This window comes from Euprymna scolopes, chromosome 32 (assembly GCF_053919585.1).
Source record: "Euprymna scolopes isolate OS-2025 chromosome 32, ASM5391958v1, whole genome shotgun sequence".
In the NCBI taxonomy this organism is placed as follows: domain Eukaryota; kingdom Metazoa; phylum Mollusca; class Cephalopoda; order Sepiida; family Sepiolidae; genus Euprymna; species Euprymna scolopes.
This window is the reverse complement of record NC_136513.1, coordinates 90,929,377-90,952,757: the sequence shown is the minus strand read 5'-3', so window position 1 is coordinate 90,952,757 and position 23,381 is coordinate 90,929,377. Positions and strand designations below refer to the sequence as shown.

The following is a 23,381-nucleotide window of genomic DNA, read 5'->3' as shown; positions in this document are numbered from 1 at the left end:
GAGGAATCATTGTGAGTGAAAATTCGAAATTCCTTTTTAGATAAACATGACATCACGTCAGATGCGGTGGCCATTTTGTTTTGATTATTTATTATATTATTTATATATTCACATAATTCTGACACATTTAAAGCATGTTTTTCTCAATTTTACTTGCATAATATTAAATGGATTTTAAATCGAAATGATTTCTCTTTTATTAATATATAAAAAAAACAAACAAACATAAAACCGTTTGTAGTCCATACAGAATTTTATCTTGCGTTCTTTAACATGACCTTTAATGTTTATCCGTTATTATATTTTGTTTTACTTTTTCCATTTTTGTGTGGGAAAGAAGTTCTGAAATGAACGTGTGACCACAATAAATTAAAAAAAAATTTTTTTATTGGCTTCTTTTAGGTGTCTCTATTGCCATTTGGACTTTTTCCATTTTTGTGTCAAAAAGAAACACTGTAAATGAGGTCAATAATTTCGTTTTAGTCTTTACTTGGACTTAATGGTAAGTTATCGCTGCTTTATATTAGTTGGGGAACGAAGATATGAAATCGAAGACGTGGAAGATGTATATGTTTAATTGGAATTTAGTTATATTTACAAAACATTTGAAGACGGCAAAGTAATGAAATTAAGACAAAAAGAAAAAAAAAAAGGTAAACAATGTTTTTTATCTGAAAATGGATACAAAAGTAAACTGGCAAAAGATTAAAGTTTTTCCGAATATTGCTCGCCACAACTTATCGTCCGCATATTTCTGCAAAATGGCCTGCGCATGTTAACTGTGCTCGATACGATCTAGTCCAAAGTCTCCCTTGCTCGGATGTTGTGTACAGACCTGTCTATGGACATATGTTTCCAATGAAGCATGGTTCTCTCAATTTAACATGCATAATACTAAATGGATTTTAAATAAAAATGATTCATTATCCCTATATATCAAGACATTTCATGCAAATGTAATATGCACAAACTGCAGCACAATATCTGAGGTATATTATAGGCCTATTACCTCTACACTTCCTCGATAATCGTGGATTCCTATATTTTTTCTGATGAGTCCACAGCCAAAATCAGTTAGAATCAATGGAAGTTGTAAAATCTTTTCTCTCTATTAAATTCCTCCTACCCCCGCTACCACTTACACCGTTGCGGATCCGTTCACAAGGGACAGTACGAAGAAACACTGATTTGGGTTCGTAGTTGCTTAAAAAAAATGGAATGGCATTTTAACGTTCCTTTTCGTTCTATGTTTCCTACTGGGTGAAATGCACCATTGGATTTAAGCGAATTGAAGGTTTATTTATGCCATTTAAAATTTTTTTTTTGCTTTTCGCTGTGTTTTTTGGTTTTCGTTTTTCAGAACACGTCCCTCTTTTCCCCTGATTTATGCTTTCTGTTTTTCCGATTTCTTTTTTAAAAAAGTTTTACGTTTGTTCGCTGTTTTTTTTTTTTTGGTTTTGGTTTTGCCGATTGTTTACAGAAGTTTAACATCGTTTTTATTTTTATTTAGATATTTAAACAGGGTTATTTCTTCGCTTATTCTTTACTTTACTCTCCCCCCCCCCCTGCACACACCTCCAAACAACCGGGCAACGCCAGATACCTCCGCTAGTTAATTTATAGGTGCTAATGCACTTACTGATCCGCACTATTTTTTAAATCGTATTTCCAAGTTTAATTAAAGTTTTATATGTTTTTTTTATTCAATTGTAAGGTTAAAGTATAGAATAGGTAGAAAACACCCTCCACTCCCATGTTAAAAATGACTTTTTAAATAATAACGTTATTATTTCAGCATGGATCAATAAGTGCACTAGTACCAATTTATAAAACAAAACAACATAAAACCATTTATAATCCATTCAGAATTTTTTCTTGCGTTCTTCTCGAGTGTGACCTTTAACATTACACAAAGTCTGTTCATACAAAAGCATCCTATTGACACCTTGTCAAGACAATAAAACACAATTCTCTCTCTCTCTCTCTCTCTCTCTCTCTCTCTCTCTATATATATATATATATATATATATATATATATATATATATATATATATATATATATATATAAAATGAATCTCGAAAGAACGTTCTAAGTAAAAGATGATTTATTTCGCATGTAAGGAGAAATTGAGTAGCCATGTTCATTTCCGTTGGCGCCATTCGACTTTCTATATTTGGAAATTCTAATATTTCTTGCGCTTTGATTGGTTGAAAGAAACTACTTATTTGACTTTTTTTGTCCAATCGAAAAATAATAAAAACAGCATTCGCTGCTGTTGCACCTAATAAACTCTTCTATTTTGTTTCAGTTGAGTTGAGGTCGTTCATAGACATGCATCAATCTGACACAAGGTTAAGTTTAAAGTGGGAATTCCAGCTCTCCCCAAAATGCGATTACACTCTAGATAAATATAGGTTCTTGTACGTAATAATTGTATACCTAAAAAAAAAAAAAAATAATAAAAAAGAATAACACATTTTTTAGTGCTCCATCATTTCTCATAATTTTTGGAACTTTTCCTAATTTCGATATGAAACGTGTTTTATACTTAAAGTGTATTTTTTGATATCCAATTATGCAGAAGCAGTGGAAGCACCCAAATGAAAACTAGGCGCGTTCAAGCTTGTCGACATTTCCCGGTGAGGGCGCCTCACGTAACAAGCAGTAAACCTGTCTATCATCCTACTGAAGAAGAAGAACAGAACATTACTTTTGGTCCCACCCTAAAAAAAGTTTTTAATGTCGCTAAAAGACGAGGAGGCAAAGTAAATTATGTAGAAAAAAAGCTTTTAACAAAGGGAAGTAATTCCCACAAAAAAGGGGAGGTTATTCTAGATGACTAAATTTTATGGCGCTATTTCCGATTCTGTCTTTTACGTAATTATTCCCGATTCTATTCAAGATTCCAATGCAATTGGTAAGTTATTTTTGTTCTTTCATTTAATTAAATTTTATTCAATGACGTTTTCGTTATTTCATGGACAAGAAGAAACTCAGTTTAGCGTTTGATTTACATCGACAAAATGGCGTGTTCGGGATTCATTTTAAGTTTCATCGAACCGTTTTAACAAAAAGTCGTTATTATAAATGGATGCAGATATAAAGGATTTCGGTATTTACGTAGTCAATCCCGAGTATTGAGAGAGAATGCCGAGTCAGCCTCGAATCTTTGCGTAAAAGCTCGACGAACAAACTTTTTTAATGCTTCTACAGAATGTGAACCGAACGAAACGAACATTTGCTGAACTAAACGTAAAACCTAAGTTAGGGAAAGTTTAGGGGATAAACTTGAAGTTTTCTAGGCACCTCCAAAAATCACCACAGAATACCCCCTCCCCCTATATATAACACTATGTAACTTTATTATAAGTAGGGACTGCCAAAATTCACCACAGAATTACCCCAACCTATAAGTAACACGATGTAACTTTATTATAAATTAATATTATCAGTATAACCTTTGTACCATTCAAAATAAGGGCATAATAAACCAGTAATGATTAAAAAAAAAATTTTTTTTCATCGAACGGAGATAATGAAATTGCGATACGAAAATCGTGTTTACATAATTGGCGCTTTAAAATAACGTTCCCATGTCGTAGACATTCCGAACGTGAAAACATACCCGTATTTAATAAATCTAGCTAAAATCAACTAATGGTCAGATTTTCGTGAAAGTTTCGATACTTATCCATTTTATAATGAAATTACATATAAAATGCAGTTTTCGTAATATATACGAGGGGAAATATTTGGTAATCGTGAAGAAAGAGAGAGCCTGTTTCCATCCGTTTGACTATAAGTGGCGTTACTGTATATCCACCCAGTTACGGAAGCACAAAATGTATATAATGGCACCCTTGAAATAAAAATGTTTTTGTTATATTTTAATTTTAAACATTTTTTTTTTTAAAGCATATTCAAGTTTGTTTTTTTTTTTTTTTTTTTTTTCAAACATATTTGTTTTATTTTTCCAAACATTTACGTTTTGTTGCTTGTTTATTTTCAAACATTTACGTTTTTGCAAGCATGAACTAAATATTTTAAATATTTTTCTTTTTGAAAATTTTCTTATGCACTTATTGTACCGCGCTATTTTTTAATAGTAGTTTCAAGTAAGATTCAGGTTTTACAATATCCTTTTTCGAATATATATATATATATATAAATACTCGCGGAAAAGGTAAAATAAGTGTGGAGGGTTTGTATTACTGTACACATAGATTCGAAAAAGTTGTCAAAAAACAAATATAGAACAAATAAATGTTATCAAAGGCAAAATAAGTTACTTTTCTACCTAACTGGATATATTTTTTGTGTTTTTATTCAGTGTAACATGTTTGTTCAACTCGAAAAATATGCAGTGTTTACCGATGTATTGGAAAATTCAAAATGGCGGCCGACTCTCTCTCGGAGAGGGTAAGTTTGGGAAAAGGTATTATAAATAATAAACTAGACAAAATACTGTTAGAAATTCGCTCAATATATGTTACCGTGACATAAGTTGACATATATTCGGTTGTTTTTTAATAGTATGTTGTCTAGTTTATTATTTATAACATTTTTCCCCAAACTTACTGTGTTAAAGAGACGGTCGGGCGGCGGGCTCCATTTTGAATTTTCTAATACATCGGTAAACACTGCATGTTTTTCGAGCTGAATAAACATGTTACACTGAATAAAAACACAAAAAATATATCCAGTTAGGTAGAAAAGTAACTTATCTTGCCTTTGATAACATTTATTTGTTCTATATTTGTTTTTTGACAACTTTTTCGAATCTGTGTGTAACCCGCAAAAACATTTAGTCTATGCTTGTAAAAACAAAAAAAAACGTAAATGTTTGGAAAAATAAAACTTAAATTTGTTTGCAAAAACAAAAAAAAAAAAATGTAAATATGTTTTGAAAAATAAAACTGAAATTTGTCTGCAAAAAAAAAAAAAAATGTAAATATGTTTGAAAAGAAAACAAACTTAAATATGTTTGCAAAAAAGATATGTTTAAAATTAAAATATAACAAAAACATTTATTTTTATTTCAAGAATGCCATTATATACATTTTGTGCTTCTGTAACTGGGTGGACAGTAACGCCACCTATAGTCAAACGGAGGAAACAGGCTCTTTCTTCACGATTACCATAATTGTTAGGTGTAAGTACAATTTTTTTTTTTTTTTTTTTTTCTTCAAGACTTGTTGTTCAGTCAAGTTCTTTTGGTGGCACTGTCCATTTGTACATCTCCAGGGGAAACCAACCTTTACACACGATTTGTGTTTACAATTGTTGCAATGTTGCACTAGGTGTGTCAGAAATTTCGTGAAAATAGTGAATAATTCCACCCCATCTTTCCAAGCTTATAACTCCTCGAAAAATGTAATTCAAGCCCTAATTTTTTTTTTTTTTCAATTAAAGAAGCAAGGACCAAGGTTTCATTAAAAAAAAAAACGTGTTTTTTTGTTTTTTTTAAAAAGGTTTTAAACTTCGGACTTTACAGGTAAATTTCTAAAAAGAACAGTATTTTTTTTTTGTTTTAAATTTGAATATATTATTTATTGACCTTTTCTCTTCAATTTGTGATATATAAGACTTTGGTACATAAATTAATTATTTACTTTTTAATAGACATTTCAAAATGGGAGGCGTGAATTATTCAACCCCCTGTCTTTCCAAGCTTATAACGCCTCGAAAAATGTAATTCAAGCCCTAATTTTTTTTTTTTTCAATTAAAGGAGCAAGGACCAAGGTTCCATTAAAAAAAAGAAAAAACAAATAACGTGGTTTAAAAAAAAGGTTTTAAATTTCAAACTTTACAGGTAAAATTCTAAAAAACACTACATTTTTTTTTTTGTTTTAAATTTGAATATATTATTTATTGACCTTTTCTCTTCAATTTGTGAGTAAATTAATTATTTAATTTTCGGTGAGTAAATTATTTACTTTTTAATAGACACTTGAAAATGGGGGGGGGGGCGTGAATTTAAAAAAAAACGTTTGTCTAAAATATTATATTCGGTTTATTGGAAAGAGCATAAAATTTCACATTGACCCTGAAAATATCGTAAAAATAGAATCAATAGAAAAATTTTGATAGATTTTTAAAGTTTAAAAATTGAAAAATATTGAGTTCGGAAAATTCATTACTGTTTAAAAAAAATATATATATATTTCTATTACTTTTAAAACAACTTTAATAGTTTATTTTGGAAGTATAATCCATAAAGAAAATAAACAACCCACTTTTAACGGAGAAATTACGAGATTTTTATATTTTATTCGCAGTTTCGTGTTAGGGGTTTCAAAAATTCCTACAAAAATTCTGATACACCTAATGTTGCACCTCATTTTTTTGGGACAGCAATTTCTTCTGACAATATGAGATTGTCTGCATATGTTTTCATTTCTTTTTCTAACATGTATAGATTTATTTTCTTGCCTGTCATTTTTCTGTTTGGCGAGTTTGAAAATATATTTGTTTGTCAACTTTTCCTTTGTTGGTTTAGTCGTTGTTTTCCAATTCGAATGTCGCTTTTTCATTGGCTAATCCAACTTCCAAAAATTCAATTAAAAAAAAAAAAAAAAAAAAAAGTAACTAATGAGAAAATAAAAAAAATCAACCCTGTCCCCTTAATATCACCTTAAAAATTACTAAAAACATAACAGAAAATAAAATTTAAATAAAATAAAAAGTCGAGTTAGCGTTTCAACATTTGAACGACGCTCGGCTGACACCGATGATTGCCGGTCTCGCCTGATCCATGCTTGACGGGAATTCACGAGAATTCGGGTCAAATTATGCAAGAGTACCTTTTTTTTTAACTGTATGATTATTAGGTGTAAGTACAAGTTTTATTTTTTTTGTTTTTCTTTTTTGTAACAGTATTTTTCTTTTATTTTAATTTTCAAGACTTATTGTTCAGTCAAGTTCTTTTGGTGGCACTGTCCATTTGTACATCTCCTTTTAAACACGATCTCTTAAGTAAACATTTGTGTTTACAGTTGTTGCACCTCATTTTTTTGGGACAGCAATTTCTTCTGACAATATGAGATTGTCTGCATATGTTTTCATTTCTTTTTCTAACATGTATAGATTTATTTTCTTACGTGTCATTTTTCTGTTTGGCGAGTTTGAAAATATTTGTCATTTTTTTTTTTTGTTTTTGTTTTAGTCGCTTTTTTTCCAATTTGAATGTCGTCTGCTTCCATTTAGATAGCGCTTTTTCATTGGGCTGATGAAACTCCCAAAAATTCAATAAAAAAAATAATAAATAAACAAGTAACTAATCAGAAAATAAAGTCGCCCCCCGCGTCCCTTAATATCACTTTAAAAATTACTAACAACATAAAAAAAAAAAATTAAATAAATAAAATAAAAAGTCGAGTTAGCGTTTCAACATTTGAACAACGCTCCTCGGCTGACACTGATGATTGCCGGTTTCGTCCGATCCATGCTTGACGGGAATTCACGAGAATTCAGGTCAAATTATGCAAGAGTACCATTAATGCTATCAATATAACCTTTGTATCATTTAAAAGAAGGGCAAAATAAACTAGAAATAAAAAAAATTATCGTACGAAAATAATGAAATTCTGAGACAAATAATGTTTACATAATTGATGCTTTAAAATAACGTTCCCATGTAGTAAGAATTTTGAACGTGAAAACATACCCATGTTTAATAAATCTAGCAAAAATCAACTAATAATCATTGTAGTGAAATTTATTATCCATTTTAGGGTACTCCTTGGGCGTTGAGTTCCATGGCTACCAGCAGAAAAATTTTATGGGTAAATGTTTACTACAACAGAACACCGACCAATAATTTTTTTTTTTTTTAGCAGGTTTTTGGGGTCGCTGACAACGAATTTGATATTCAAACCCGTCGTAAATTTACCGTTTGCATGGTATTAACCCCTGAACCTTTGCACTATTTCGTGTCAACTCATTGCCACCGTTTATGCTATTCTTACATGATGGAGGGGTAGTCGCGCGAGTGCGTGACCCCCCCCCCCCCCAATGTAAACAGAATTTTTGTGAAAAATTAAACAGTTCTTCTGCTCGGTGTATGTCGGCGCGTTACTTACGGAAAAACGGTAAATTAAACTGCAGAAGCACCTGTTAAATGTTGTACAAGTTTTATAATTGACCCCCCCCCTCCCTCCAAAAAAATAAAAAAAATGAAAAATAAAAATGCTTTTGTAGAGAGACCGCTCGTGAAAACTTATTTTTTTATATCAATTAAAAAAGCATCAAAAACTACTACACAGAAAAATGAACCACATTTTGTTTTTGAAAACTTTCTTATTTTAAATGTCCGCTAAAAAATTCTTCCGCGATGTGACAAGTCACCTTACTATGCGTATCCATGCGCAAACGCATCATGTAAGAATAGCATAAATGATGGCGGTGAGTTGGCACAAAATAGTGCGAGGGTTCAGGGGTTAATACCATGCAAACGGTAAATTTGCGACGAGTTTGAATATCAGATACGTTGTCAGCGACCCTCGAAAACCTAAAAAAAAAATTTTATTGGTCGGTGTTCTGTTGTAGTAATTTCTATTTATCATGAAACATAAGAGTTTAAATAAGTAACAAACATTTACTCATTAAATTTTTCTGCTGGTCGCCATGGAACTCAACGCTCAAGGAGTAACCCATTTTAGAATAAAATTATAAAATGTAGTTTCCGTAAAATATACGAGTGGAAATAATTTTTTCAGTCCATGCCCCCCCCCTATTTTTTTTTCTTCAAAATTTGAACAAAATATATTTAAATCGATCGAAATTTCTATTTATCATGAAACATAAGAGTTTAAATAAGTAACAAATATTTATTTTTTAAGTTTGAATACACGTATTGAACAAAAATTTACTTTGAAGTTGCAATTAAAAAAATGGATGTAAATTTAATGTTTTTTTTAATATCGTTTTTTTTTTCTGATAAATATATACTATTATCAGTTTAATTGCCAAGAACTTCCTAAAAATTAATTTATTTTTAAAAGATCAAAACGATTAACATTCCATTATTTAAAAATGTTCCGTTACAACATAGATTTTTAATAGTTTGTGTTTAAATTTGTTTTTAAAATATTAAGTTATAATACTTTTGCCAGCTATTTTATTGCCAGATTAAAGCCGATTGAAAAATATCATTGCACAAATAATAAACATTTTGTAGACCACTACCATATCTAGTTTGTATCTTTTTAATAAATGAAAGTATGGAAACCTGTAATTAACCAAATGAACAGTTTAGTAAAACCGCATTTAATATACAAATCTTTAATATTATTAATCGTTAAACTGTATAAGTCTTAAAACCTAACAAATTTATAACAAAGATTAATTATTAATTGAACTTTGAAGATAAAGGTTTTTAAAAATCATTAAGCGGCATCTCCTTTTCCATACTTCGTATAGTTAACACAAGTCTGACGTCATAGAATCATGCGCTCCGTTCTTCACAATCGTTTGGCAGACCCTATTCCTCACCTGATAATTTTTAGAGGACTTATTTTAGGGTTCTATGTTTTGAGGGAAGCTTTTGTACTTGTTAACATAGTCAACAGATAGATTTTTAAATATGTCCTTATAAGCAAAAACGGTGATGCAAAGATAAGTGGGTCCAGCAGACGAGCCTCGTTCTGACATTCGGAAAATTTAGGTTAACAACCGGTGAAGGTACCAAAAAGTAACCCTTTTGAATGAAGATGGATACAAACAATATTTTTAAACTTAATTTCTTAATTTTACTTAAAAACAAAATGTAAACATATAAACAATATATTTTAGAAAATAATTTCTTAATTAAAAAAAATTGATTGTAAAGAATTTTTTTTTTTTTTTTTTTTTTTTAAAATAATTATTGAAAAATATTGCAAAGTGTTTACATAGCTGGTTCTTTGGGATAATAGGGGCGCCTGAAAGCGCTTTTTTTTTTTTTTTTTTTTAAGTTTGAAACACAAGTAGTGGCTAGTTAATTTAAAACAACAAGGGCGCATGGCTAAGTGTATCAGAAAGTGGCCATTAAAAATGATCAGAACTTTAATAATTCAACTTACTATTTTTCGAAGCTTATAACTACTTGAAAAATGTAATTCAAACCTTTTTTTTTTTTTTTTTTCAATTGAAGGTGCAAAGACCAAATTTTAAAAAAATAACAGGTTTAATAGCAAATTATGCAATATTTGTTTTTTTTTTAAGCAGTATTCTTTAAAAAAATTATAAAGAAAATCAACATATTTTGACTTATAAATATATGTATATATATATATATATATATATATATATATATATATATATATATACTAGCGGGGGTACCCGGCGTTGCCCGAGTGTTTGTTTCCGGGACGGGGGGGGGGAGTTTTAAAAAATGTTATGGTAGGTAAGTAGGAAAGATCAAACCCGGAGTCATGAGTAAAAGTAGGAAAATAAAGTTTGAAAAAAAAAACAAAAAAAACAAAAACATCTGCAACGTTAACAGTTCGGCCACCAAGAAAAGTCCATTCCAGTTGTTTAGGAAAAAAAAAAAAACCCCACTATGGTAGGTCGGCGCGAACGTGAAAATATAATGTGAATTGTCCAGCAACCTAACCACTACGCCACAGAGCACTGCAGCTTAGGTTAGTGATTTTAAATAACTTAACATGATAGAACTACGAAGCCAAACCGGTATTCTCTTCTCAACTGTTCCTTGTGAACGATCTCCAAACGGTGTTAAGTGGTGGCAGGGGGAGGAGGAATTTTTAAGAGAGAAAATATTTTACCACTTCCATTGATCTTAACCGATTTTGGCCGTGACTTCTCAGCAGAAAAAGTATAGAAATCTAAGATTATCGAGGAATTTGAGAACTAATAAGCCTATAACAAACCTCAGATATTGTTCTGCCGTTTGTGCATAATGTATTTGCATGAAATATCTTGATTTTTAATCCTATTAAGGTCAAAATCCCACGGGAAAAAATGAGTTCATTTTATTTATATAGAGATATAAATGCCAAAAAATCACTTACTTAAAAAAATATACTATTAAATGGGTAGTTCCATTCTTCATTAAGAATTTATCCATATTTATATTTTAAATTCCATTTATTTTTTAAATCATATTTTTGCAACGTGTTTTGCGCAAAGCTGTAAAGAGCTGCTGCTGTTAAAATGAAATTTTTGAAATACAGATTTGTCCAAGGGACATAAATAATGTCTCTTTTTTATTGCATGTGTTAACCAAAATTGGTATTTTTCATCCTCCGTAGTTAAGAAGGAAACTCCCCTAGAACAAAAAATCCGCTTCATCGATTTTTTTATTTTTTATTTTTTTATTATTTTAATGAAATACACGAGTTTTTTTTTATATATTTTAATACTTCTTTATCGACTAAATTTTTTTTTTTTTTTAAATATCTAAAAAAAGAAAACATTCAATGAAATAGAAAAATTTGCTGTCAGCATCTCGTATTTACTTGACGATGTAAGCATAACATGAGCTTTCATTTAAAAAAACAAAAACAATTGGTTTCTGACACTGCTATCCTTCCACCCTAAAAAAACGGTACTTGTACAGTTTAATCAAGACATTAAAAAAATGAAAATATCAAAAAATGTTTATATTGTACGTATCTGTTATGGAATGAAGTTCTCCGAAAAAAATTTCATGAATTAAATTCATCAAGTAGCAAAATAAAACAATTTATGATACCGAACAAATGGTTTTACTTTTAGGAAGAAAAGCTAGTATTAAAGATGGGGAGGGAGTGTCGATGTTTTAAACCGTGGTGTGTTAAAAAAATTCAAAGATGGCTACCTTCAATGCGCTGTCATAAAAATGTGTTTTTCCGCTGTAAAAGAAAAACTACTCGATCAAATTAAATGATATTTTTTTTACTTTTTTTTTTTTCGATCTTTTCATTTTTTAATGTCTTGATTAAACTGTACAAGTGCCAAATTCTTTAAAATTATCACTATAATTGGTTTTCAGGATGCTGGAGAACGAAAATAACGTTTAAAATTCCAGGAAACAAGTAGATATGAAGAAATTAGTTTTAAAAAGCGGGAGATCAGTTTCCTATATTAATTTAACCTAAAATTAGCATCCACTTTACGGTCACCTATTTTTGGGCGGTAAGGTGTGATTTTTTTTTTTTTTTTTTTTTTTTTTTTTTTTTTTTTTTTTAGGGGTGTGCTTATTTGGTAATTGTGACCTAGTAGACCAATGAAAAACCTACCTTTTTAAAAACTTGTTTTCTAGGGGTTTTCGGGTGTACTGAAAGCGAATATTGCATTTAAATTTTCCACAAATAAAGCAATGTAATTCTTTGTTATAAATGATGGCCATTGTTGCATGCGCGCATATTTTTGCCATTTTTACTTGTTTCTTGGAGTTTAAAACGTTATTTTCGTTTTCAGCACCCCGAAAACTTTCAGTAGTGGTAATTTTAAAGGATTTTTTGAGGATGGAAAGATGCTGCAGTCTGCACCTTTACTGTAATTTTTATAAAAAAGTAAGATTTCAGATGCAAGGGACATAACTCAGAGGCTAAAATGTTGGCTAACTTTGAATGGCGACCAACATTTTTACTAAAAACACAAGTTTTTCTACTTGATAAAATTTTGTGATAGTTTGATATATTACTATTTTTGACACAACAATTTAGTAAGTAATATTATCTTTGGTTACAAGGACATATTTAAAAGCTCGATGTGTCTTAACAAACACCAAAGGTTTTGTGAAAGCCATTTTTACAGAAATGTGGGGTATTTAGCAGAAAAGCTAACAAACTATACGAAAAATATACAAGAAATAAATGTTACCATAGCTGATGAAAGTATTTTATTCCTTCCGGGCTCATTTTTTTTGGTTTTTAAGTAGTTTTTATTGCTCTTTATTTAATCTTAAAAATTCAGTTTTTCCAAACCGATTTGAAAAAAAAAAAAGAAAGAAAATGGTGGCATCTTCTTCTTTGGAAGAAGCAAGCCTCATTTTGAATTCAAAGGTTTATAGATGCTTTGAATTTTTTTTTTTTTATTATTTTTTAGAGAGTGCCCAGCGTAGTATAAACACCCCAACTTCGCCATGTTTAAGAACCACTTTAGGAAAGCCGTTCTTAATATAGGGAAGTTGGGGTGTTTATACTACATTGGGTACTCTCTTAAAAAAAAAAATACCCAAAATATTCAAAATGAGGCTTGCTTCTTCTGAAGAAGATGCTTCCATTTTTTTTTTTTTGGTCCCCCCCCCCTGACAAAAGGAGGGTGGACCTGTAAATTCACCCTTGTCCATTCATCTGTCCGCACATTTCTCAAATACCCCTTGGAATGCCGAACTTGGTCATTTTTTATGCCTTGTTCACTGTGCACTCCTGCATGCTTCACTTGTTTTTTCTTAAATTCGCTCAGAAAAACTGAATATTTAAGATTAAATAAAAAGCAATAAAAACTACTTGAAAACCAAACCAAATGTGCCAGGTATTGATATAAAATCAAATTTTATCAGCTATGGTAACATTTATTTCTTGTATATTTTTTCGTATAGTTGGCTTCTCTGCTAAAGCAAAACTTTTAATCACCCAAATGAAACTAGCACTTTGGAAATTGCGACTGCCTCTGTTTTTTTTAGTCGTGTTCAAAGTCCACTTAACGAAATCAGTTTCGTTGTTCACGAGTTGTAGACTTAACTATGTGCTTTATCATGAGACAACTAACCAAACAAATGCCGTAGTCATTTTTGACAGACGTTAGAAATGGTAGCACTGACACGAAAACTAGTTTGCCCACACTATCCTGAACAAAAATTATTTTGGACCAATCAGAACTTTCTGGATTTATTCGAAATGGTGATAGCTATGTATTTTTGGTACCGCGCTGAAATAACATTTAGAAAGCTATTCTTAACATGGGCAGGGGAGGGGGTTTGTAACTATTGTGCTTCCACCTAATTTAATTACGATTAGGTGAAACTCGAGTTTCACATGAAAACTCATTCAAAATAGCGTACTACCAAAAATACATAAGCACCGAAATGGTCTTTCTAACCAACTCATACATTGAAATATTCCCAACCTTTCTAAAACAAAAAACCCCCCCAAAAAACCCAAAAACAAATGTATTTTAATGAAATACACGTTCCATAGTTGACGGTATTTTTGTATTTTTTTCAAATCCGCTCAGAAAAACTAAATTTTTAAGATTTAATAGCAATAAAAACTCCTTGAAAACGAAAACAAATGAGCCAGGTATTGATACAAAATTAACTTTTATTTCTTGTATATATTTATTTTTCGTATAGTTGCTTGTTGGCTTCTCTGCTAAATTACAGAAACGTGTTTAAGGAAAATGTTTATGATATACACAACTGTGAGAGAGCGAGAGAAATGTTAATACTTATGCACTTTATTGTATTGCGGTGAAATAATAACATTAATTAGAAATCCATTCTTAACATGGGGAGGGTGTTTTGTAACTATTGTATACTTTCACCTAACAATTTAATAAACGAAAATATAAAAATTCGATTTAACTTGGAAACTTAAATATTTCTGTTTACCTCCCCACTCCCCTTTAAATTGACAATTTTTAGAGGTTTTTGAGTATGCTGAAAACGAATATCACATTTACTATACGAAAAATAAATATATACAAGAAATAAAAGTTAATTTTGTATCAATACCTGGCTCATTTGTTTTCGTTTAAATTTTGTACAGGCAACTAGTTTTCTAGATATTAACACCTTTTATTATCCAAAGTCAAACAAGCACCAAAATGTCATACGATAAACACAATCAGAATTAAGAGTTCAAAAGCATAAATTCACCCTAAATTAAAAAATCAAAAAGAAAAATCTGTATGATGTAAGTTGCTGTGCTGAATTGAAAATATATCATATTCCATAAAGTGATCAAGTAGTTTAAATTTTACAAAGAAAATCATTTGTAAGTGATTAATAGGAATTTGTACATACAAGAACCCAAGTTTGCCCAGCTGAGCAAACTTGTACCGGAAAAATATCCAGTAAAGAAAACGTTTAGTAAATCATTATTTCTTCTTCTTTTTTTTTTTTTTTGTTGCATTTCCATAAACCAAACATGGATATAAATATCACTAAAACATCCGCTGGGTCATAAGCTTCATTTCGGTACCTAACTTGCCTTTGTGGGTTGCCTGTAGGTTGAAATAAACCGTGTCACACACAGACAGTAAGAAAATTTTTAATAAGATTGCAAATAAATCTAGTAAACATGAATATATGATGGAATCTCCCGTCGATTTCAACGTATGACCTTCTGCCGCAACAAATAAGTTGCTCGGAAATCCACGCAGATGCTTTGTTTATAGCGATGAAAGCTTTGTGTAGAATCAACCACACTTTTTGGTGTTACTGCTAATCTTTGTCAGTGCAGACGACTGCCATAGGACAGTATACAGTAGATTGCAGGTTTTTACATCAGTTTCAGAGCATGATTCCAAATATTTCTCGTATGTTATATCACCCCTCTTTTGGAAATAGGATACGATTTATGAATATCTCCAGTATTAAATAATCCTTATACACTGTGAAATTTACTTTATGTATGAAAACCAAAGAGGGGAGATATAACATATGAGAAATATTTGGAATCAAGTCTCCCCTTGCTGTTATTTCAGATCATTTGAAACCATAGCAGCAAGTTTTAGTCTCTCCTTCATCAAGGCCAGAGGTTTTGGGGAAATATCAGATATTTTGTAATTCATATGCAAAACTAGGAAAACAAATGACTATGATTGAAATATTGGTAAAGGTGCAGTATCTTTCCACCCACAAAAAATCCTTTTAAATTACCATTATTATAGGTTTTCAAGGGTGCTGAAAATTAAAATAACAGTAAAAATCCCAGGAAACGAGTAATTTCAATGATATGAATGAATTAGTTTTAAAAAGTGGGGGATCACTTTTCTATATTAATTTAATGTAAAATAAACACTGCCTAGGTGGCCTTAAAGTGGGTGCTCATTTTATGTTAAATTAATATAGAAAAGTGATCCCCCACTAATTTAAACAATAATGTGCGACCTTAGGAGCAAATGTCAGACAGCCTACTACACAATTCAAATCATTAGCTTTCCAACCTTCATTTGTTAAATTTTGATCAATAGTAAGATTTCGAACTTAAAAAATTGTCCACAAGGTGATGTGTGTGTGTGTGTGTGTGTGTGTGTGTGTGTGTGTGTGTGTGTATATATATATTTTCAGACCAATAACCTATAGTGTCCTATCAAGCCAGCTTTAGTTTTGCTGCTTCAGTTGTCTCCCCTGTGGTTTTGCCAGGTCACTAATATTAGAGTATAAAATGTATACAGGAAACCGGGTGTTGAAAGTGATGTGCACTTGCAGATTTTTTTTGTGTGTCATATGTTTATTTTTCTAAAATTATCAAAAAAACAAATCGGTAAACTGTTGTTCATATGTCACATCATTTCAACACTCAGTTTCCTGCATTGCTAACAGCCTTCTTATACTCATCCATATAAATCTTCCTTATATACTCGTACATGTCTTCCTATTATTTACAGGCAAGGCTAATGTTAAATTCCACTCAAATTAAAACCTGATGAATATTCGATGAAGAATTTTCTTCAGGGTCAGATTTATTAAAAGAACTAGATGTACTGTAGCAGCCGACACTTGCTACATCAAAGGCAGGAGCTAATTCTCATGACTGAGATTTGAAATCCATTTCTTCTTGGCTTGTGATTGGCAAGCCCTCTATCACGTGACAGAGTATATAAAAGGCGAAATCTGAAACCATTAATCCTCTTTCTCGCTGCTAAGCCTAGCAGTACACAGGCCGAACGTGAGTACTACAAGCTAGCTATGTCTCTCTAACTCGCATTTATTTCCACGTGTGGTACCTTAACAAACACTCTTTGTCATGCCAAAGAACATACAACTCACACTCCCTCACGACAATATGTAAACACACTGACATCCTTGCCCTTTCTTTCTCGTTTAACCGGCTTCATTCGTACCGACGGCTACTACCTATAAACACGTAAACGGAACTGAACTTCTCTTCTTGAACCAGCAGGCATGATATTAATTCTATCTTCACACAAGAACACTTCAATCTACTAACTCCTTTATCTCTTCTGATGCTTCTAACGAAGATAGCAAATAACGTTTGTTTATTTATATGGAATGAAACTCCATTACGTTGTCTCTTCATTTCTATTTTTTTTTTTTTTTTTTACACAGTGGTCACCACTTATCAAGGCCCGGAAATCACTCAGGGATAAGGGTTATTGCAAGTACATTACGTTAGTGTGGAGATTTGATGAAGTGTTTACTTAAGGGGGCGGTTCATTAGGAATTTGTTAACGTTGGACTTGAACACATCCAAGTTGTAGTCAGGTGGGAAGCAGGCAGACGGAACAGAGTTCCACAGGCGTGCAGTTCTAAGAAAGAAGCTTTGTTCATGTAATCCACGTTTTGATTTAGGCACAGATAAAGAGTGGAGGAAATTTTTGACAGTGGATTCAGCTAGACGGGTGTTTTTCGTGAGAGATTGGCGAGGGGGGACCAGAGATTGGAGTTCAGACGAGCACCTGCCATGGAAATAACGATAAAACAAGGATAGGCTCGCAACGTCTCTTCTGTGGGAGAGAGGTTGCAGGGTAGAGAAAAGGGCATCCCCCCACTAAGCCACGAAGTCTATTTTGTCAAGGCAGGATAGGCTGTTTTTAGCAGCTCCTGCCCAGATATGGCAGCAGTATTCCATCCTTGGACGTACTTGGCTTTTATATATATACTAGCGGGGGGGGGGGGGTATCCGGCGTTGCCCGGGTGTTTGTAGGTGTGTGTATAGAGGGGAGGGGGTAATTAATAATCCTGCTTAAATATTATAAAAAAGACGATGTAAAAAAAAAAATCCAAAACCAAAACGAAAAAAAAATGGCATCAATAAACCTGTGTATGGGGGGGGGGGGAACTAAAGAATAAGCGAAGTAATAAAAAAAACTGTTTGGTCGGGAGGAGGGATTGAACCCGGAAGCTTTGACGCGGAGGTGGAAACCAATGCCAACTACTTAACGGTCTCGACCACAAGTGAGAGTAATTGATTAACGTGTTAAGTTAAAGCTTATAAAGCTAAAAGAGGTTTGATTGACAGGACAACGCTAAATGAGGTCATCGCGCGATCGTTATTTTTAGTTTTCACTTCACCCCAGATGATTGTGGGAAGGGGGGGAAAGCAGAGCGAAAGCCGAGAACACAACGTTTTTCACTGTATTTATACTAAAATGGAGGACGAACTGGGCACAAAAGCGAAATAGCGCGAATCTCATAAAAGTCGACGTAAATAAATCTAGAGACGACCCGCGTTCCCAAATCCTACATATTATGATATAGGACCCATATAAACAGTTGTAAGCGATAGTAACGAACCCGGGAGCGTGTGTGAGAAAAGCCTTTTGAAGACATACACAAAATGGTCACACACATTTTGCCTTTTATATATATAGATAAATTTCTATAGTATATACCCGGCATTGCCTGGTAAAAAAAAAACATTGCCGGGCGAAGGGTTTAGTCGCATACTATTTAAGATACACTAAATATCCTGAGTTGTTATGATATTCCTGAAAGTTGACCCTATTTTAGATTTTTGGAATTATAAAACATAGTCATCATCATCTATGAAATTCAAACAGGAAATAAAATCTTGTAACGTAAAGGGAGATAACTCATAAATTAAATGAAAACTTCTTTTATAAATGCAGTTGATGTTGGTTATAGTAATAGTTAAAACTAAATTTTATTAAAAGCAAATTAAATTAATAAATTAAATCAACTTTATATTATATTTCTAAATCGAATACTTAAAACTATTACTAATTTCGATTTTAAAAATTTAGAGCTAATTGTTAAAACGGATTTTAATTAATGTATTATGCAAATGTTGATTCCATTTGAATAAATAGCATATATAGAAATTATGCAGGAATAAAAGTATGGAAGACTCCATTTTCAGTATTGAAATCTAATTGTGAAACCATGTAAATTTTGTATATATTAACCTAACTGTGAACAAACAACTAAACAGACAGCAATATGATTTTATTATAATGAACGTATGCAATTTTTTTTATTTATTTGAAGATATTTTACCGAATTAAAAATTTTACTGCATGAAAAAATTTTTTACTGAATTACAAAAAATTTTTACTGAATTATTAAAAAAATTTTTTTACTGAATTATTAAAAAAAATTTTTTACTGAATTATTACAAAAAATTTTTACTGAATTATTAAAAAAAAAATTTTTACTGAATTATTACAAAAAATTTTTTACTGAATTATTACAAAAATTTTTTACTGAATTATTACAAAAAATTTTTACTGAATTATTACAAAAAATTTTTACTGAATTATTACAAAAACTTTTTTACTGAATTATTACAAAAAAACTTTTACTGAATTATTACAAAAATTTTTTACTGAATTATTACAAAAAATTTTTTACTGAATTATTACAAAAAATTTTTACTGAATTATTACAAAAGATTTTTACTGAATTATTACAAAAAATTTTACTGAATTATTACAAAAAATTTTTTACTGAATTATTACAAAAAATTTTTTACTGAATTATTACAAAAAATTTTTTACTGAATTATTACAAAAAGTTTTTACTGAATTATTACAAAAAAATTTTACTGAATTATTACAAAAAATTTTTTACTGAATTATTACAAAAAATTTTTTACTGAATTATTACAAAAAATTTTTTACTGAATTATTACAAAAAATTTTTACTGAATTATTTAAAAAATTTTTTTTACTAAATTATTAAAAAAAAATTTCTTTTATTGGATTAAAAGTTTTCTTTTCTGTTTCAGTGTCCAGAAGTTTTTACATTTTTCCAAGACGTCCATGATGAATGGCCATTTGATCCCGGATACACCGATTGCAGTTGATTTTTGGAAAATCCGGCAATGTGGATCTGCCACCGTTTTCTTTCTCAGCCACATCCATAGTGACCACATGGTAGGACTGACCTCCTCATGGTCACGGCCGATTTACTGCTCCGAGGTGACCGGTGAACTTCTTTGCGAAAAAATTGGCCTCTCTCAGGACCTGATTCGTCCCTTGGAGCTCCACAATCCTACCCTCATACCTTTGGACCCTTGTCACACGAAAATGCTGACGGTCACTGCCATTGACGCAAACCACTGTCCTGGATCAGTAATGTTTCTTTTCCAAGGATATTTCGGTACCATTCTGTACACGGGAGATTTTCGATATATGCCGCAGATGTTTGTCGATTCTCCGCTTGATGGGGTTTCAGTGGATGTGCTTTATTTAGATAATACGTACTGTGACCCTTCGTGCCTATTTGGCTCTCGGGAGGAAGCAAAAGAAACCATTTTTGAGATCATTGAAAGTTACCCCGAACATGATGTCCTTCTCGGCATGCACAGCCTTGGGAAACCAGAATTGTTGATATCAATTGCCAAAAAGTTTAGCGAGTACATTGCAGTACCTCCGTTGATGTATAAATACCTAGAAATTCTTCAAGTACCGAATGTCTTCCAGGTGGACACTCCGGAACATGAATGTCGTCTGCGTGTTATGCCTCATTATTCTATCTCGGCCAAATTATTTTCTAGGTTAACTCGTCCGACAATTGCTGTTGTAACCACTGCGATTTATGTTGGTTTAGAAGGAACCCCTTATGCTAATCAGAGTCCTGTCCATGTTGTTCCATATTCGGACCACAGTTCGTACGTTGAACTGCAAGAGTTTGTGAAACGCATTCAACCTGGACGTATCATTCCGATAGTCGGAAGGGAGGCGAAAGGGCCGTTTAATATTTCGTTTGCCAAAAGGGCCGATATGAGTGTCTTTGATCAGTTTCTATCGGAAAGCCCCCAGGAACCATTTACGATTCCTGTAAGTGTCAATTCGAGGAAGAGCAGTTCCATAGGTGCATCTGATGTGTCCGTAGCTGCTGCTAAAAGATCAAGGAGGAATTTTGCCAGGACTGTATCGAGAGCAGCAACAGTGAAAGGGGTCATTTTTGAATCTTCACCCCAAAAAAAGGACACAATAAATGTACAGAAAAATAGTGCTCAATGTCCGGATGATTCATCCGCTGTTAAAAAAGCTGATTTGAGAAATGTGGAAAATATATCGCGTCCTAATCCCAAAGTGGACACACCAGTAATTAATTCAAATTCAAATCCCAAAGTGGACACACCAGTAATTAATTCAAATTCAAATCCCAAAGTGGACACACCAGTAATTAATTCAAATTCAAATCCCAAAGTGGACACACCAGTAATTAATTCAAATTCAAATCCCAAAGTGGACACACCAGTAATTAATTCAAATTCAAATCCCAAAGTGGACACACCAGTAATTAATTCAAATTCAAATCCCAAAGTGGACACACCAGTAATTAATTCAAATTCAAATCCCAAAGTGGACACTCAAATGATTACATCAAATTCAACCCAAGTAAATAGATCGAGTTCTAATCCTGCTTTAAGCATGGAGCCAAATAGACCACATTTGAATATCAACTTAGTAAATAACCAGACTTCTAATCTGGGCAAAGATGCTCAGGTTAACATACCAAATTTGATTCCTGACACTGGTACAAATACACAAAGCATATCTTCTAACCCTAACCCATCTTCCACAGTTGAAATAGACGCCATAAACAATGAGATAACAGATGGTAATACTCATATTTTAGCACCACCCCAGGAATTGGAATCACAAGCAGACAAACCTCACCCTATAGAAGGTACATCAGATCATCAACAATTTGTAATCGGAGTTCAAGAACTTGAAGCTGATAATAATTCTGAGAAACGTTCATCTTCAACGACGAGCAGCATGAATTCCGTTGTTTTTGATGTCCAGCCAAAGTTTCAAGTCGTGAAATTAACAGACGATGCCCTGCCGAGCACACCACAAACACGGAAAAAAAAGCGCAAACTCCCACTCATGTTTGAGAAAAAGTTTTACTCCTCGCACTGTAAACAACGCCGTTCCGACATTCCGAATATCGACATAAGACAAACTGAAGCACCACTGAAATCGAACGTCTGTTTAGACGGACAGAGAGAAAACATAGAAACTGATGCACGAGAGATTGAGAATAATTCTGGTACTGGGTATGAAGACATGATCGTGCAAAATTTAAATACAAGGTCTCAGTCTGAATCGTCGTTAACGTCCCCGCCACTGACTTGCCAATCAGAAACGTCGCTTGTTTTTACGTGTTCGATATCTAAGTACTTTGGGAGATTTGAAGTCCCGACTTGGACATATGAGTCTTGCCAAGCGATTTTCTCTGATTTTGTTAAAAAGCAGAGAGTGAGATATAGATCTAAAATTCCGCATCCAACATCGACTGCTGAGGCTTGAGAAACTTGTGAATCCTTTATGACTGTTCGGTTAAATAAACGTTACATTTACGATATCTACAGCCAAGGTTTAATAAATTTTACAATCATTTATAACGGTTCAGAGAAGGGCAGGAAGAAAATGTCTTCTGAGATTCCTGAATTGGTATGAAAGTTGTGCTCCAGAGATAAAAAGTAGTTTTTGTTTTTGAATTTTCAAAATTTAAAGTTTCACTGTTTATGCCTGTCTGTCAGATGCCCATTAGCCTGACAATCTCTGCCTGTTTTGCCTAAACAATCACTGCATTCATCGTTTCAGTTTCCAGATTAAGTGGATAGTGATTAAAGCATAATATTTTTTTTTTTTTCCTAATTTTTTTATTCAATTTTTATTTTTTCCTAATTTTTTTATTCAATTTTTATTTTTTCCTAATTTTTTTATTCAATTTTTATTTTTTCCTAATTTTTTTATTCAATTTTTATTTTTTCCTAATTTTTTTATTCAATACTGCAAATGCCCTGCTTTCTTTGTTGGGAATGACTAATGTGGGTGTTATATATATGGTTAAATGGCAGTGTTAGTCATTTAGAACTGCTTTAAAGCTTCACCGCTCATTCATTTTTCAACAAAATTTCAAACAATTATTAGTTTATAGATCACCTTCTCAGCTATATTGTGAAAAAAAAAAAAAACTTTCAATTTTCGTTCAGTAAAACAAAAGTTATGATAAATTTTCTGGTGTTCAAAATCGTAAAAATATGTAATTCACTGCTGTTGCGAAAAGAGAAGTAACAAATGAAACGGGGAATGAAAGCATGAAAGGGAGATAATTGGGGAGATTTTATTGAAAGCAGACGAGTGCCATATATTGTTATTACATATGTTATGTTTATGGGGGCAAAAAAAATAAGACTGAAATTAAACAAAGAAGTGAATTTATTGGAAGCCTGGAAAAATCATCGATTACAATAGAAAAATGTGAGCATGAAAAGTAAT

At 32.0% G+C, this 23,381-nt stretch overlaps 1 protein-coding gene across 1 annotated transcript; it reads left to right on the top strand.

The window, feature by feature from the left end:
* The first annotated feature begins 2,780 nt into the window (after window positions 1–2,780).
* Window positions 2,781–22,579, top strand: LOC145256482 (uncharacterized). Its single transcript, XM_080115426.1, has 2 exons — window positions 2,781–2,918; window positions 19,868–22,579. The coding sequence occupies exon 2, from the start codon at window positions 19,902–19,904 to the stop codon at window positions 22,404–22,406; it is 2,505 nt and encodes an 834-aa protein (XP_079971552.1). The 5' UTR covers window positions 2,781–2,918; window positions 19,868–19,901; the 3' UTR covers window positions 22,407–22,579.
* Window positions 22,580–23,381: the final 802 nt, after the last annotated feature.